The 18,904-nt window shown below is 42.7% G+C and overlaps 1 protein-coding gene across 1 annotated transcript in view; it reads left to right on the top strand.

The window, feature by feature from the left end:
- The first annotated feature begins 1,740 nt into the window (after positions 1–1,740).
- Positions 1,741–18,904, top strand: part of NHSL2 (NHS like 2) — a 189,950-nt gene continuing 172,786 nt past the window's right edge. The window contains exon 1 of the mRNA XM_088444265.1: positions 1,741–2,117. Within this exon, the coding sequence (XP_088300391.1) occupies positions 2,054–2,117 (64 nt within the window). The 5' untranslated portion in view covers positions 1,741–2,053. The remainder of the gene's footprint in view (positions 2,118–18,904) is intronic.

Below are 18,904 nucleotides of genomic sequence, written 5' to 3'. Positions count from 1 at the left end.
CACGCCTGCATTCGGATCTCCACTCCCCATTTTCAAGCACCTTCCCCTGTTACCACCCACAAACACCTCATCCTGTCACTCAAATTAGCAGGCACTCGCTATTTGGCGAGCGCATTACGACCCATACGCATGCGCAGATGTGCGAACATAGCTCGGAGTGAACGAGCGGCCTCTTACGAGCGGCTCTGAATCAGGCCCTAAGTCCCCCCGGGGCTGCCTAAACCTAAACCCCTCTTTCTGCACCCTAAACATAACCCTCCTGAGGGGTTCCTAACCCTAACCCCCCCTTTCCCTAGCCTAACCCTAACTCTCCCCGGTGGTGCCTAACCCTAAGTCCCCCCTAACCCTCTCCGCCACGGCTATCTCCTAAGATGCCCCGGACTTACCTCGTTCGAGATGGCATCTGTCAGGATTCCGGCATCAGGATTAAGATAGGCGTCGGTATTTTGGCGCCTATCTTAAGTCCTGTGTCGGGCTTAAACCGTCGGCATTTAGACTGGTGGCATCTCATCCGACGGTCTAATAACTACATCCCATGTCCAGTGCTCATTGTCGAGGAGGGTTCCAGAGAAACCATCTCCTGGTAATTTTTGCGAAATAGTAGACCATAGGCTACTGTAGGTTAATGCCATTTGGAGATGGCATTATCCTATCGGGGCCAAGCTTTGTAAATCTAACAGCTTTGCAGCTCCCTGAAAACACAGTTTTCAGGAGATATCCACAAATATTAAGGATCCCCCGATGGGTATGAATGAGAGACCCTCTATTTCCACCTATATAATACTCATGTAGTGAATGGTTACTGCAGTAAACATTCAGAAATTGCTGATCTACCTTTTAATGCATTACGTATCTCTGTTATTATGCCATGTATTGCAAATTGCAGATGAACCTTAAATCTGTCAAGCAAAACAAAGAAATGAGATCGCTTTGATGCTATCTGGCAGTGAACTTTTAATCATGTCACTAGCACCAGGCTGCTGCCTTATTACATAGTACTGACCCTTTAAGCTCTTAGGGGAGGAGAAAGATGGAGAGGAAACAGGGAAGAAAGAATAGGAAAATATATAGAGGGGAGACTGAGCACAGAGGCAAGGACCCGACTACATCTTCCAACTGTGCTCACATCAGCATCACTAAGACACATCCCTGCGGCAGAGCCATTCACTGATGGAGAGAGAGAAGGAGAAAGAACAGAAAGAAGAATAAACAGAATTATGAGATGAGGAAGAGAAGAATTGATGAGGCAAATGGGACAAATAAAAGGAGAGATGCAGAAAGGAGAAACAGGATGTGAAAGAAAAGGACATAGGGAAACATAAGACAAGGGAGGGATGCAAATTGCTGGCTGCTGTGTGTGGTGTTTAAATAGAAGAGAGGGATAGTGAGAAGCGGAGAGAAGGAGGGAGGGAGCTGTATGCAGTGGTGATGTGAGGAGGGGTCTCAGCACAGAGACGTATGTGAACAGAATAAGGCAGTGAGATAAGAGGGTACCAGATACACAGGGAGGGGAGTGCGAATGGATCATTGCTGACTGGTTGGTCTCTGCAAAGCAAGGCCAGAGCAGGGAGAGTCAGTAATAAAAAGGAAGAGAGACAGTACATGGGGTGGGAGTAATAGAGAGAGGGGCGAGAGACAGGAGAGGTGTATAAAAGAGCACAGGTGGGTCAAAAAGAAAGGGACGGTAAGAATGTGATAATGGAGGCAAATTAATGGGTAAATAGCAAGAAAACCAGAAAAAGCAGCAAATAGGAGGATGGGGATGAAATAAAATACATACAGAAGAGAAAGAGAGAAACACAGACAAATAGATAATGGGAGAGAGAGAGATAGAGCGATAATATTGGGGGGTTAAACAAGGAGGGAAGAAAAAGTACGTGACATAGAAATAAAAGATAGAAGGGAAAAGGATTGGAGCATAGGAAATAGACAGAGAGGGGGGAGCGATGGTGAAGCCTGCAGACAGACAGAGGTGATGTAAATACCTGGAGGGGGGAGCAAGGGAGCAAAGAAAAGAGGGAAGGAAAGAGAGAGGACCAGCTCCTGCTGCAGAATGATGGGGAACTCACCGCACAAACAGAGGAGCAAGAAGCATCACAGAATGCAGCCGGCAACAGGTACAAGTCTCCATCTTACTCCATCCCCACCCTACACCCACATCTGGATGTCAATATGATCATGCTGCCATTATGTTACCGACAGGAAAGGGATTAATACACGTGTGTGAAGAGATTGTAAATACTGTTATGTGAATGAAATCTGGTACTTGGAAATGCTAACACCAATGTAAACACAATATGTATGTCATTTATTATCAGACCCCCCCCCCCCCCTCCTTTCCCTCAAATGACATTATAGCAGTGTACAGTGCTCAGGTTCCTTCCTACATTTCAGGAGCTTACATACAAAATGATTTGGCGCCTCAAGCTCCGCCTCTGGAATGTCAGGCCCACCTTAAACCCACCTCTTCTTTTTGCATTCCCGCCACACAGACGATTTCACTCTTATACTTTATAAAGCATGCGGGTATATACTATCACATCAATCATACGGCGTTTAGTAAATTTACCAGTAGTAACCCAATGTAGTCACAAGAAGAACATACACATAACAACCAATGCAGTGTAAATAGAGAAATGGAAGAACGCCTATTAAACAAACTTGCATTGCATGTGTAACAATAGCAAACACACATTGTAGGAAAATTAGCATTACCCTATTATGATTAAAAAAAATATTACATTATTAATACATTTATAATTAATAAAACGCTATTGGAAAAAAAATCTGAATAAAGACAAAATGTGCTGTGACGGACAACACACTTATAATCCAAATACATATTTAACTTTGATCTTCTACCAAAACCATTTTGTCACTTGAAGTAAATGATTATGACCTACTGTAAAAGTTACAGAAATGCACAATTTCTTAATAATCCACTACAATATTTTATTTATTACTAAACAATACAGTTAAATTAAATATAGCAATTATCCATAAAGAAGGAAACAACAAGTATCTTTCATATTACTATTGAAACCCTTCTAACTGCCTCTTTTAAAAATAACTTTTTTAACTCAGGCCCTGGCCCCTTACATTCCAAATCGTCCCTTACTGGTGCCTGATACTCGTATATAGATCTGTATGTAAGTCCTTCAATTGGCTCAAAATGTGTCAGTTTACTCTCTCTATGCCATATGCTAACATTTGCTTTGGATATATTATATATATGTGGATGGTGTTGTTTTGTTGTCTTTTTAGCTGTAGATAGTTAGATGCATCTTAAGTACATCTGTATGCAGTAAAGCATGTTGATTTTATTTACTATTTTAAAAGTCTATATGATAATTTTAAAGGTTATCATATGTATGATATTGTTTGTGGAGCGTATCTTGCATGTTTAGTAGCTGATGCAGAGATGAGCGTATTCCTGTTTGTGGTGCGTATCTTACATGTTTGGCAGATGATGCAGAGATGAGTGTATGTCTGTTTGTGGTGCATATCTTGCATGTTTGGCAGATGATGCAGAGATGAGCGTATGTCTGTTTGTGGACCGTATCTTGCATGTTTGGCAGCTGATGCAGAGATGAGCGTATACCTGTTTGTGGAGCGTATCTTATATGTTTATAGCTGATGCAGAGATGAGCGTATGCCTGTTTGTGGAACATATCTTGCATGTTTGGTAGCTGATGCAGAGATGAGCGTATGCCTGCTTGTGGAGCGTATCTTGCATGTTTAGAAGCTGATGTAGAGATGAGTGTATGCCTGTTTGTGGAGCGTATCTTACATGTTTGGCAGCTGATGTAGAGATGAGCGTATGTCTGTTTGTGGAGCGTATATTGCATGTTTGGTAGCTGATGCAGAGATGAGCGTATGCCTGCTTGTGGAGCGTATCTTGCATGTGTGGCAGCTGACGCAGAGATGAGCGTATGTCTGTTTGTGGAGCATATCTTACATGTTTGGCAGCTGATGCAGAGATGAGCGTATGCCTGTTTGTGGTGCATATCTTGCATGTGTGGCAGCTGATGCAGAGATGAGTGTAGGTCTGTTTGTGAAGCGTATCTTGCATGTTTGGCAGCTGATGCAGATATGAGCGTATGCCTGTTTGTGGAGCGTATCTTGCATATTTGGCAGCTGATGCAGAGATGAGCGTATGTCTGTTTGTGGAGCGTATCTTGCATGTTTATTAGCTGATGCAGAGATGAGCGTATTTCTGTTTGTGGTGCATATCTTGCATGTTTGGCAGCTGATGCAGAGATGAGCGTATGCCTGTTTGTGGTGCATATCTTGCATGTTTGGCAGCTGATGTAGAGATGAGTGTATTTCTGTTTGTGGTGCATATCTTGCATGTTTGGCAGCTGATGTAGAGATGAGCGTATGTCTGTTTGTGGAGCGTATCTTACATGTTTGGCAGCTGATGTAGAGATGAGTGTATACCTGTTTGTGGTGCATATCTTACATGTTTGGCAGCTGATGCAGAGATGAGCATATTTCTGTTTGTGGTGCATATCTTGCATGTTTGGCAGCTGATGTAGAGATTAGCGTATGTCTGTTTGTGGAGCGTATCTTACATGTTTGGCGGCTGATGTAGAGATGAGTGTATGCCTGTTTGTGGTGCGTATCTTACATGTTTGGCAGCTTATGTAAAGATGAGTGTATGCCTGTTTGTGGAGCGTATCTTGCATATTTGGCAGCTGATGCAGAGATGAGTGTATGTCTGTTTGTGGAGCGTATCTTGCATATTTGGCAGCTGATGCAGAGATGAGTGTATGTCTGTTTGTGGAGCATATCTTGCATGTTTGGCAGCAGATGCAGATATGAGTGTGTACCTGTTTGTGGAGTGTATCTTACATGTTTGGCAGCTGATGCAGAGATGAGCGTATGCCTGTTTGTGGAGCGTATCTTGCATGTTTGGCAGCTGATGCAGAGATGAGCGTATGCCTGTTTGTGGAGCGTATCTTGCATGTTTGGCAGCTGATGCAGAGATGGGCGTATGCCTGTTTGTGGAGCGTATCTTGCATGTTTGGCAGCTGATGCAGAGATGAGCGTATGCCTGTTTGTGGAGCGTATCTTGCATGTTTGGCAGCTGATGCAGAGATGAGCGTATGCCTGTTTGTGGAGCGTATCTTACATGTTTGGCAGCTGATGCAGAGATGAGTGTATGTCTGTTTGTGGAGCGTATCTTACATGTTTGGCAAATCATGCAGAGATGAGTGTATGTCTGTTTGTGGTGCGTATCTTGCATGTTTGGCAGCTGATGCAGAGATGAGTGTATGTCTGTTTGTGGAGCGTATCTTGCATGTTTGGCAGGTGTTGCAGAGATGAGCGTATGCCTGTTTGTGGAGCGTATCTTGCATGTTTGGCAGGTGTTGCAGAGATGAGCGTATGCCTGTTTGTGGTGCATATCTTGCATGTTTGGCAGCTGAAGCAGAGATGAGCGTATGTCTGTTTGTGGAGCGTATCTTGCATGTTTGGCAGGTGTTGCAGAGATGAGCGTATGCCTGTTTGTGGTGCATATCTTGCATGTTTGGCAGCTGATGCAGATATGAGCGTATTCCTGTTTGTGGTGCATATCTTACATGTTTGGCAGCTGATGCAGAGATGAGTGTATGCCTGTTTGTGGTGCATATCTTGCATGTTTGGCAGCTGATGCAGATTTGAGCGTATTCCTGTTTGTGGTGCATATCTTGCATGTTTGGCAGCTGATGCAGAGATGAGCGTATGCCTGTTTGTGGTGCATATCTTACATGTTTGGCAGCTGATGCAGAGATGAGCGTATGCCTCTTTGTGGTGCATATCTTGCATGTTTGGCAGCTGATGCAGATATGAGCCTATTCCTGTTTGTGGTGCATATCTTGCATGTTTGGCAGCTGATGCAGAGATGAGCGTATGCCTGTTTGTGGTGCATATCTTACATGTTTGGCAGCTGATGCAGAGATGAGTGTATGCCTGTTTGTGGAGCGTATCTTGCATATTTGGCAGCTGATGCAGAGATGAGTGTATGTCTGTTTGTGGAGCGTATCTTGCATTTTTAGCATCTGATGCAGAGATGAGTGTATGTCTGTTTGTGGAGCGTATCTTGCATGTTTAGCAGCTGATGCAGAGATGAGTGTGTACCTGTTTGTGGAGCGTATCTTGCATGTTTAGCATCTGATGCAGAGATGAGTGTATGTCTGTTTGTGGAGCGTATCTTGCATGTTTAGCAGCTGATGCAGAGATCAGTGTGTACCTGTTTGTGGAGCGTATCTTGCATATTTGGCAGCTGATGCAGAGAGAGCGTATATGTCTGTTTGTGGAACGTATCTTGCATATTTGGCAGCTGATGCAGAGATGAGCGTATGTCTGTTTGTGGAGCGTATCTTGCATGTTTAGCAGCTGATGCAGAGATGAGCGTATGTCTGTTTGTGGAGCGTATCTTACATGTTTGGCAGCTGATGCAGAGATGAGTGTATGTCTGTTTGTGGTGCATATCTTGCATATTTGGCAGCTGATGCAGAGATGAGCGTATGTCTGTTTGTGGAGCGTATCTTGCATGTTTAGCAGCTGATGCAGAGATGAGCGTATGTCTGTTTGTTGAGCATATCTTGTATGTTTGGCAGCTGATGCAGCGATAAGCGTATGTCTGTTTGTGGTGCATATCTTGTATGTTTAGCAGCTGATGCAGAGATAAGCGTATGTCTGTTTGTGGTGCGTATCTTGTATGTTTAGCAGCTGATGCAGAGATGAGCGTATGTCTGTTTGTTGAGCATATCTTGTATGTTTGGCAGCTGATGCAGAGATAAGCGTATGTCTGTTTGTGGTGCGTATCTTGCATGTTTAGCAGCTGATGCAGAGATGAGCGTATGTCTGTTTGTTGAGCATATCTTGTATGTTTGGCAGCAGATGCAGAGATAAGCGTATGTCTGTTTGTGGTGCATATCTTGTATGTTTAGCAGCTGATGCAGAGATGACCGTATGTCTGTTTGTGGTGCATATCTTGTATGTTTGGCAGCTTATGCAGAGATGAGCATTTGCCTGTTTGTGGAGCATATCTTGCATGTTTAGCAGCTGATGCAGAGATGAGCGTATGTCTGTTTGTGGTGCATATCTTGTATGTTTGGCAGCTTATGCAGAGATGAGCATTTGCCTGTTTGTGGAGCATATCTTGCATGTTTGGCAGCTGAAACAGAGATGAGTGTATGCCTGTTTGTGGTGCGTATCTTGCATGTTTAGCAGCTGATGCAGAGATGAGCGTATGTCTGTTTGTGGAGCGTATCTTTCATGTTTGGCAGCTGATGCAGGGATGAGTGTATGTCTGTTTGTTGAGCGTATCTTACATGTTTGGCAGCTGATGCAGAGATGAGTGTATACCTGTTTGTGGTGCATATCTTACATGTTTGGCAGCTTATGCAGAGATGAGCGTATGCCTATTTGTGGAGCATATCTTACATGTTTGGCAGCTGATGCAGAGATGAGTGTTTGTCTGTTTGTGGTGCATATCTTGCATATTTGGCAGCTGATGCAGAGATGAGCGTATGTCTGTTTGTGGAGCGTATCTTACATGTTTGGCAGCTGATGTAGAGATGAGTGTATACCTGTTTGTGGTGCATATCTTACATGTTTGGCAGCTTATGCAGAGATGAGCATATGCCTAATTGTGGTGCGTATCTTGCATGTTTAGCAGCTGATGCAGAGATGAGCGTATGTCTGTTTTTTGAGCATATCTTGTATGTTTGGCAGCTGATGCAGAGATGAGCATTTGCCTGTTTGTGGAGCATATCTTGTATGTTTGGCAGCTTATGCAGAGATGAGCATTTGCCTGTTTGTGGTGCATATCTTGCATGTTTGGCAGCTGATGCAGAGATGAGCGTATGTCTGTTTGTGGAGCGTATTTTGCATGTTTGGCTGCTGTTGCAGAGATGAGTGTGTACCTGTTTGTGGACCATATCTTGTATGTTTGGCAGCTGATGCAGAGATGAGCATATACCTGTTTGTGGTGCGTATCTTCATATTTGGAAGCTGATGCAGAGATGAGCATATGTCTGTTTGTGGAGCATATGTTCATATTTGGAAGCTGATGCAGAGATGAGTGTATGTCTGTTTGTGGAGCGTATCTTACATGTTTGGCAGCTGATGCAGAGATGAGTGAATGTCTGTTTGTGGAGCGTATCTTACATGTTTGGCAGCTGATGCAGAGATGAGCGTATGCCTGTTTGTGGAGCATATCTTACATGTTTGGCAGCTGATGCAGAGATGAGTGTATACCTGTTTGTGGTGCATATCTTGCATGTTTGGCAGCTGATGCAGAGATGAGCGTATGCCTGTTTGTGGAGCATATCTTGCATGTTTGGCAGCTGATGCAGAGATGAGTGTATGTCTGTTTGTGGAGCGTATCTTGCATGTTTGGCAGCTGATGCAGAGATGAGTGTATGTCTGTTTGTGGAGCGTATCTTGCATGTTTGGCAGCTGATGCAGAGATGAGCGTATGCCTGTTTGTGGAGCGTATCTTGCATGTTTGGCAGCTGATGCAGAGATGAGTGTATGTCTGTTTGTGGAGCGTATCTTGCATGTTTGGCAGCTGATGCAGAGATGAGTGTATGTCTGTTTGTGGAGCGTATCTTGCATGTTTGGCAGCTGATGCAGAGATGAGTGTATGTCTGTTTGTGGAGAGTATCTTGCATGTTTGGCAGCTGATGCAGAGATGAGTGTATACCTGTTTGTGGAGCGTATCTTACATGTTTGGCAGCTGATGCAGAGATGAGCGTATGCCTGTTTGTGGAGTATATCTTGCATGTTTGGCAGCTGATGCAGAGATGAGTGTATTTCTGTTTGTGGAGCGTATCTTGCATGTTTGGCAGCTGATGCAGTGATGAGCGTATGTCTGTTTGTGGAGCATATCTTCATATTTGGAAGCTGATGTAGAGATGAGCGTATGTCTGTTTGTGGAGCGTATCTTACATGTTTGGCAGCTGATGCAGAGATGAGTGTATGTCTGTTTGTGGAGCGTATCTTACATGTTTGGCAGCTGATGCAGAGATGAGCGTATACCTGTTTGTGGAGCGTATCTTACATGTTTCGCAGCTGATGCAGAGATGAGCGTATGCCTGTTTGTGGAGCATATCTTACATGTTTGGCAGCTGATGCAGAGATGAGCGTATGCCTGTTTGTGGAGCGTATCTTGCATGGTTGGCAGCTGATGCAGAGATGAGCATATACCTGTTTGTGGAGCGTATCTTTCATGTTTGGCAGCTGATGCAGACATGAGCGTATACCTGTTTGTGGAGCGTATCTTTCATGTTTGGCAGTTGATGCAGAGATGAGTGTATTTCTGTTTGTGGAGCGTATCTTGCATGTTTGGCAGCTGATGCAGAGATGAGCGTATGTCTGTTTGTGGAGCGTATCTTGCAAGGTTTTATAGTGTGCATTCTCCAGAGCCAAGCACACACCAGTGAGAACCGTATGCATTTGATATGAATCTCCACTTGCGACTGAATGAGTGTACCTGGGTAGAAATGTGGTATACGCACATAAGTAGCGAGGTCTTTGGCCTATTTTGTTTCTATTATTTATGTTTTGTACCAAGAGTAGGGCAGGTGCAAGTGTGAATTTATGATATGATGACAGGTGTCAAACCAAGTGTACGAATAAGTCGAATATACACAATAAGTTCCATGCACGCAATGCGGCCGATGTGTACAACTCTGCATCTAGTGCAATAGTTGTTACTGTATATAAAGGGCATTGTTTTGGATAGCTTTTCTTTATATCACATTAGTGTTCTTTTCTTAACCACTGTATTTTGCTTTTGAAGGTTGTCGGCAAAGTATTTATTTATCATTTAAAAAAAAAAATCATACACAGTTTTCCAAAGATTAGATTTAAATTTGCATGGCTAGATGTGTGGCCTGATACAAAGAGCTTGCTGCGTGGAGGGGGCACTTCCATTTCCACTCCACGAATGGACTCATTTTTGGACAAGGTCTGACTTGGCAGAAATCAGGTTTTGTCTTATACTTATAAATTATAATGGAATGCATTTTACCTCTTCATTTTGACAGTGTTGTGGATTTCTAGAGGCACTTTTGCCGAATGTAAAACAGATATACCTTTTAAATGAAAGGATGGTTTTACAGTAGTAAGTGTTTCTTATGGTAGTAAGTACAACAGGTTCTACAGTAGTAAAAGGTTCTACAGTAGTAAGAGTTTCTATGGCAGTAACAGGTTCTACAGTAGTAAGAGTTTCTATGGTAGTAACAGGTTCTACAGTAGTAAGAGTTTCTATAGCAGTAACAGGTTCTACAGTAGTAAGAGTTTATATGGCAGTAACAGGTTCTACAGTAGTAAGAGTTTCTATGGTAGTAACAGTTTCTACAGTAGTAAGAGTTTCTATGGTAGTAACAGGTTCTACAGTAGTAAGAGTTTCTATGGCAGTAACAGGTTCTACAGTAGTAAGAGTTTCTATGGCAGTAACAGGTTCCACAGTAGTAAGAGTTTCTATGGTAGTAACAGGTTCTACAGTAGTAAGAGTTTCTATGGTAGCAACAGGTTCTCCAGTAGTAAAAGGTTCTACAGTAGTAAGAGTTTCTATGGTAGTAACAGGTTCTACAGTAGTAAGAGTTTCTATGGTAGTAACAGGTTCTACAGTAGTAAAAGGTTCTACAGTAGTAAGATTTTCTATGGTAGTAACAGGTTCTACAGTAGTAAGAGTTTCTATGGTAGTAACAGGTTCAACAGATGTAACTGTTTCTACAGTAGTAAGAGCTTCTAAAGTAGTAAGAGGATCTACAGTAGTAAGAGTTTCTATGGTAGTAAGAACAGGTTGAGTCTCCCATATCCAAATATTCCGAAATACGGAATATTCCGAAATATGGAATCATTTTGGCATGACTGAGATAATGAAACCTTTGATTTTTGATGGTTCAATGTACACAAACTTTGTCTAAGACACAAATTACTAAAAAGTATTGTATAAAATTACCTTCAAGCTGTGTGTATAAGGTGTATATGAAACATAAGTGAATTTCGTGTATGTACACAAACTTTGCTTGAGCCACAAGATTATTGAATATATTGTATAAAATTACCTGCAGGCTGTGTGTATACAGTGTATATAATACATAAATGCATTCTGTGTGTATATTGAGGTCCCATTTCCAAGATATTTCATTATGATATGCAAATATTCCAAATTACGGAATATTCCGTTATCCAAAATACCCCTAGTCCCAAGCATTTTGGATATGGGAGACTCAATCTGTAACAGGTTCTACAGTAGTAAGAGCTTCTAAAGTAGTAAGAGGATCTACAGTAGTAGGTTCTACAATAGTAAGAGGTTCTACATTAGTAGAAGGCTTTACAGTAGTAAGGGGTTCTACAGTAGTAAGTTGTTTTTAAGTAGTAAGAGGTTCTAATGTAGTAAGAGGTTCTATAGTAGTAAGATGTTCTAAAGTAGTAAGAGGTTCTACAGTAGTAAGAGGTTCTAAAGTACTAACAGGTTCTACAGTAGTAAGAGGTTGTAAAGTAGTAAGAGGTTCTACAGTAGTAAGATGTTTTAAAGTAGTAGGAGGTTCTATAGTAGTAAGAGGTTCTAAAGTACTAAGAGGTTCTACATTAGCAGAAAGCTTTACAGTAGTAAAGGGTTCTACAGTAGTAACATGTTTTAAAGTAGTAAGAGGTTCTCCAGTAGTAAGATTTTCTAATGTAGTAAGATTTTCTAATGTAGGAAGAGGTTCTAAAGTAGTAAGAGGTTCTACAGTAGTAAGAGGTTCTAAGGTAGTAAGAGGTTCTATAGTAGTAAGAGCTTCTACAGTAGTAAGAGGTTCTATAGTAGTAAGATGTTCTACAGTAGTAAGAGGTTCTACGTTAGTAGAAGGCTTTACAGTAGTAAGGGGTTCTACAGTAGGAAGATGTTTTAAAGTAGTAAGAGGTTCTACAGTAGTAAGATGTTCTAAAGTAGTAATAGGTTCTACAGTAGTAAGAGGTTCTACAGTAGTAAGATGTTCTAAAGTAGTAGGAGGTTCTACAGTAGTAAGCGTTTCTATGGTAGTAACAGGTTCTACAGTAGTAAGAGGTTCTAAAGTAGTAAAATGAGGTTCTAAAGTAGTAAGAGATTCTACAGTAATAAGAGGTACTACATTAGTAAGAAAGTTCTAAAGTAGTAAGTGCTTGTTCTACAATAGTAACAGGTTTTACAGTAGTAAGAGATTCTAAAGTAGCAAGATGTTCTCCAGTAGTAAGATGTTCTAAAGTAGTAAAATGTTCTATAGTAGTAAGAGGTTCTAAAGTAGTAAGTGGTTCTACAATAGTAACAGGTTCTAAAGTAGTAAGAGGTTCTAAAGTAGTAAGAGGTTTTACATTAGTAAGAGGATCTAAAGTAGTAAGAGGTTGGACATTTTATAGTGATGTTTACACTTGTGCTGTTTCCTCAATTAACCAGGTGCGGTTTGTTTGTGGAAGGGTCTTCAGAAAGTAAAGAGGTGACATGCACAATGTGCTTTATTGGTGCATGAGTGCTAAAATAAAAGCCTTATGTGACACATTAAATGGCTGATTCTGAATTGAGAGCAAAACAAAAAATGCAAGCAACTTTACACCTTGGCAAAACCATGCTGGGGTATATGTAAACTGTGCAGAGAGATTTAGGGGGAGATGTAAGAATAAGTAGTATGTGCCAAATGCACATGTGTATTCATGACTCACAAAGGGCTCTATTTATTAACATTATTTTTACTAAAATAAAGTTAAAAAGTATGTTTTCACACCCTTTTCACATTATTTTAGTATCACCTAAAATTACTACAGGGCAATTGATGTAGAATTCGTAAAATTCTACTCCAAGCCCTAATTATCACTTATTTTTAGTAAGCAGATCGCATTTCCCATAATTGTAATGGGAAATGTGATCTGGCCAAAGTTACTAAAAATAAATTGTGAAAAAATAGAGGGGAAAGCACTGTGTTAATAACGCCACCAGGGTCTCCCCTGGTTACCGGACTCCTGCTCTGCTCTAACGGGCCCAGTGATCAGCTGTATGGTCTAAACAGGCCACACGCTGATCTCTGCTAAAAAAAAAGAAAAAAAATAGTAAAAAAAAAAACTTACCTGAGTCCAGGGACCGGTGATCGGGGCTCTCGTGATATCCTCCCCCCGTCAGCTGGTCTCCCAGCCTGCACTGTTGCCCGGTCGTCACCTGACTGGGTCCCAGTGCAGTATGAGATGCCAGCTGACAGGAGCCACGGAGGACATCACCGGAGCACCGATGACTGCAGGTAAGTGTAATTAAGGGAGTGGGGTCACAGGGTGGGGGGGGGTCACAATCGTGGGGAGCGGGCTTATCGACGGTCGGTCGGCGCATGCGTCAGCACTTGTCACAGTAGTTTTTGCTAAAATACCGTGATAAGTCTGCAGATGGGATTCGCAGGGACAGAGCTTTATCGCAAGCTCTGTCCCTGCACGGGATTTGTAGTAAATCCCTGTGATATTGCCTGAATTCGCAATGCGAATTCAGTCGGTAATATCACACTACAATCTGCACTACCAATGCGGATTGTAGTAAATAGAGCCCTAAAACATTTTAAAATATCCACAGGTGGAGCTAATTATTTCACTTGTGATTCTGCGAGGAGACCTGGAAAACATGCACTGTTTGAGGTCCTGAGGACCGAGTTTGAGAACCTGTGTGGCTTCTGTGGGGATCTTGTGCATACGCAGTGGAACGCAGTGGAACTGGCCAGATGGTAACTAAGATGATGCGCTGTGTGTCTTGCATGGATCGCCGGAGGAGGGAGTTTTCTCTCTCCCACTAGGGTGGGCGAGATGTTAATATTTCTTCCTGCATCACCTCGATAAGAGCTATAGCAGCATGATAAAGGACATGTCCAAATTCAAATGTATATTGCAGTCTAAAAATAAAAATGGCCATCAATTGTTGGCTGCATGCAAAAGCAGCCAATATTTACCGTGCATGCAAAAAAAAAGAAAGAATATTTGTACCCCTTGCACTGCAACATGGTTTGTTAGTGTAAAGTTACTTGCATTTTTTGTTTTGATCCCAACTCAGAATCAGGCCCTAAGAGTGAATTATAAATAACTTAATTGATGACTTATAAAAAGGGGAATAGCCTGTTGCTGGCCATAATGGGAATTTTCTCTGGTGATAGGGCTCATTTTCACAAAATACATAAAAGGGCTTACAGCCGACGATAACATTGTTATTGTGGGTGACAACTCAGCTGGATTGGGTACGGTCACAATGCCAGCTGTCAGAATACCGTCAGCAACATCCCAACGGTTAAAATCCCGATGGATTTTGCTAAGTATTCTAACCCCAATCCTAATGCTAACATTTTAGGGAGTTATGCGGAGAGAAGCCTATAGGCTTTTATAGGCAACGTCATCTATAGAAGGTTGTCACGGCTTGGCGTGCACGTGGACCCGGAGTGGAGTCAGATGATGAATGAGGATTCGTTTGCTGGTACTTGAAAGCAGCCGGCCTTAGGGGAGTATGACTCATGAAGGAGTGGTACACGACGGGATCAGAACGAGACTGCGAGACACTGGCGGAACTCAGAGACCCGGGATAGGCTGGGTAATAGCAGGTAGTCGGGATCAGGAGACAAGTAGTAACAGGAGCAAACCGCACTAAGGCTGAGAGGTGACTCTGCAGAAACACAATGGTAATGGCACTTTAAATGAGCAAGGGAGCACAGAGAACTAGCTCACAGCATACGCTGTGATAGACGTTGCACTGACAACTAAAGAGCCTCTTGACAGCCCTTTAGTACCCTCAGGTAGTGCAGGATTGGTTGCTAGCCTCCCCAGCCCAGACTGAACCTGATTGGCCAGAAACGACATGTGACCCAAATCCAAGATGGCCGCGCCCAGTGGTCACCGCGCGGAAGCGCTTCCGGTCTCAGCCCCTCTCACCTGCCTCCAGATGGAAGCCCTTGGTCTGCGGAGACTCACAGCACCCAGCGCTGTTCTCCAGGAACCTGCACCTCTGCTGGAAACGCCATGCCACAGCGCCCGGAGCGGTAAGCACCGTGATCTCGGCAGCCTGTCACCCCTGGTCGTGACAAAGGTGTTGCCTATTGGGTACAGTCTCCGGGAGGTTTTGCTTTCTGGAGCCTGATATACTTATGGGGAATGCATTAAAATATCCGAAAACAGCAGTTTTCAGAGTTTTGACCCATAGTCACACACATATACACATACATACATACAGTCACACACATATATATAGAAATATATATATATATATACATATATATCCAGGAAAGACTAAGCAAATAGCCAAATGAGGGCACTCACCGCACTTGCAAGATAATGATAAATCAATCGGTTTTTAATAAGGCAATAGTGTATCACCATAAAAGTAGTCGACGTTTCGACTCCTGAGGGTCATTATCAAGATAGGTCATCCCATACAAATGTCCAGCATGCTGAGAGAAAGCATGCTGGACGTTTGTATGGGATGACCTGTCTTGATAATGACACTCAGGGGTCGAAACATCGACTACTTTTATGGTGATACACTATTGCCTTATAACAAACCAATTTATCATTATCTTGCAAGTGCGGTGAGTGCCCTCATTTGGCTATTTGCTTAGCCTTTCCTGGATATCTATTGGAGTACCTTTGTGGTTTTTTTTCCTCAGTGGAGCACCCTGCTGAATGACATTATTAAGGGATGTGAGTGCTGTATTTTCCGTATTTTATATATACATATATATATATATATATATATATATATATAATTATATATATATAGTACACATATATATAAATACCTAGGGGTCACTACAATTTGGTGCGAATTGCGAGTTTGTTTCATGAAACTCGCAGACTTTGCATGAATGCTGTCACCCGAGAATTCTCCAATCCAATTCAAAATGCCTAATCGCGGTACTCGCAGCGGAGGTTTGCAAATTGACTGCCAAATGCGATGTGAGAGAAGTGCATGAAAAAGTGGGGAGACAATCCTGGACCCCCGAAAATTGATTTAATTAGCAGGGGGCGGGTCTACAATGACGCGTTTCAGCAGGAAACTCATCATTGGCCCCTTCCAGACTGCCCATTTTCAGATGGTAAGTGGGGGGGGGCTCGTGGGGAAGAATGCAGGGGGGAGGCGGCTGGACCGGGAGACTTGCCCTCTAGGGAGCGCCACCCAATTACAGGGAGCCTCCAAACCATTTCGGGAGAGTCCGAAAGTGCGCCTTCTTCTTTCTCACCTTACAGGGTACACTATACACACTGTCTATAGCACAGTAGCTCCTCTGTCCCCTCCTCCCTCCAAAAAAACAAACAAAAAAATTGCTTTACCATCAATGGCGGAGAACCAATGGTTCTCTTCCATCAATGGCAGAGAGCCTCCCATGAACCCCCGCCCCTTGGTTCTGATTGGCCAGCTTTCCAGTATGTCATAGAGCAGAGATGAGCATCGATGGTTGAAACTATCAATGGTTTCCCTTTGAATGTTTGTTGTACCATCAACAATAACCACCGATAGTACCATCAATAGTGACCATCGATGGTTACATCAATAGTTACCCACTAATGGTCATCCCTACTCTCCAATGCTTCTGGCCTGGCACTGGCTGAGTGCCATGTAGCCCTGCCCCCAGCCTCCTACAGCTGCACTGCTGCTGTAATCAATGGCTGGGGGGGGACCTGAGTGAGAGGGGCCCGGAGTAACGTGCCCCTTGTGCCCCCCCTCTTAATCCAGCTCTGCCTAACCCTAATACTTACCATCTGAATCTGTCAGGATTGTGACCGCTGGGATGCTGCTGTGACCGTCGACATTCTGACTACATCCCAACTCTGCTAGTTATATAAGTTTTATCATGTGGCTATAAAAAGAAAACACAATTACAGACAACCTGAGTATCAGGATAAATGACACTAACTGCACATGCTAAATTACACTTTACAAGCCTGGTACAGACTTACCTGGAACCTGTTACAGAAGAGGAGCAGTCAATATACTATGGGCCTGATTCAGCATGGATCGCAACTGCAATCGTGGCTGCGATTAAGCAAGCAGTCTCACTGTGAAGATATGCTAATGTCTGTGATCACTATGCGGTCGCAGCACTATATAAGGACGCTCACCTTACCTTACACACATCCGTAATATTTAGCAAATCTGCGAAAAACCATTGGTAACATCGAGTACAATCGGAGCCACACGCACACTTGCACAAGCTCTGACCTTACTCGGGAATTGCTAACCTCATTGCACGCAGTGAGAGCTCAGGCTGCGTAAGGCATCGCAGTGGCTAATTTATGCACGCCCCTGCAACGGCATACAACCGCATTGACACGCCTGCGTTTCCCCGACCACCCCCACGTCACCACCCCCAAATGGTACTTCCTGTCAATCACTCTGTGATGGGTCTGCGTAGTCACTGTGATCGCAATCTAGATCACAGTGGAGTGTTCGCATCATACCATGTGCAGAACGCAACAATCAGGCCCAATGTCTGCACATGAGCTTTAGTGATCAATGATAGAGAAGTGATAGAGAAAAACTTTAAGAGCATGTGTTACAGGGCGAGAATGGGGAAACACTCTCCCTCACGAAACGGAGACAAGACAAATCTCTGGGAAAAGAACACCAGAGAAAGGCTTCTTTAAAATGAAGAATCTAACTTTGGAGAAATCTGGCGGATAAATAATAGGGGAAACGTATCAAGGGCTGTGTTAGAGAAATGACAGTTGGAAGCTGATTGGTTGCTTTGGGCAACTTCTCCACTATTTCTCTCTCCAACGCTTGAAACATCTCCGCCATATCGCTCATTCCTTATTTCAGTGCTCACTGCCCATGTACCGAAGGTGCCTGCCTAGGTTCTCTTAATGGAACTGCAGAACCTGCTCTGTATTTTCACTTTCATTTGCTTTACATTGTTCATTTATCATGTAGTGAAAGCTATATATCAATACACATTTGTTAGAAACTTGATACTTCTAATCTGTCATGTACTGTGTATTACAGTTAGTCTGATGTCTCTCCAATTTAAATTCTTCTTAATACACATATATATTAATTCCTGATTTGTTTAAACATTTATTTAATTATGCTATATATACCTCAGGCTCCGCTTCAGAATTGTACAGTAAATTTAATTATCAACAGGGTCTCCCTGGGATCCTAAATCTTTATACATATTTATAAATGGCTCCCAAGGGGCTGATATTTCTAGGCTTGCTTAACCAAGACAGGTCTGCTCGTGACAATACCCAGAGTCTTATTTTACACTTTCTTTCAGAGTAGGACTGTGACATATGCAACTAATAATGTGTTGGTTTGGGATCGCTTTAGGTAACAGGCAATTTTTTTAAAAGTTAACAAATGATTACAAAACCGATATTCAGTTACAATTGTACTGACGTGATATCTAACTACATACTTATCGATCTTTTCTTAAATGTGATGAGTATTTTGCCTTCATTTATTTCATTGTTGTGATAGAAAGGGAGGGAGAATTTGTACTGGTGACTATACTCAAAATAACAGACAATTTTTAGCTGAATTACCTGAGACGTAGCCGGTGAGACACTGCTGAGTGCCCACACAACAACCTATGCATTGTCACTTCCTGTTGTTGTGTCATTAGTTGCTCCCTTCTTGGGACACACTCACTCACAAAGACAGAAATATACACTATAACAGTCACTTCATTAACACAGATACCTCAATTCCCAGGTATAGTGTTTAGTCCAACTATGGGAACTGTGCTAACAGACAAAATTAGTGAGATCACAGGTGAAATCTGTGATTTCTTCAGTAGCCATCTTGTTAAATAAGAAGAAGCCGCAATAACCCCCTTCGTTTGACAAAAAAAGGGGATGTGACTGCTTCATAAATAGACCCCTAAGACCTGGCCCTCATCACTACTACACAAAGTCTAACCCCATGCGGGTG

The sequence above is a fragment of the Taudactylus pleione genome, unplaced genomic scaffold, assembly GCF_031769625.1.
Source record: "Taudactylus pleione unplaced genomic scaffold, aTauple2 ptg000352l, whole genome shotgun sequence".
NCBI lineage: Eukaryota > Metazoa > Chordata > Amphibia > Anura > Myobatrachidae > Taudactylus > Taudactylus pleione.
This window is presented reverse-complemented; position numbering and strand designations above follow the sequence as displayed.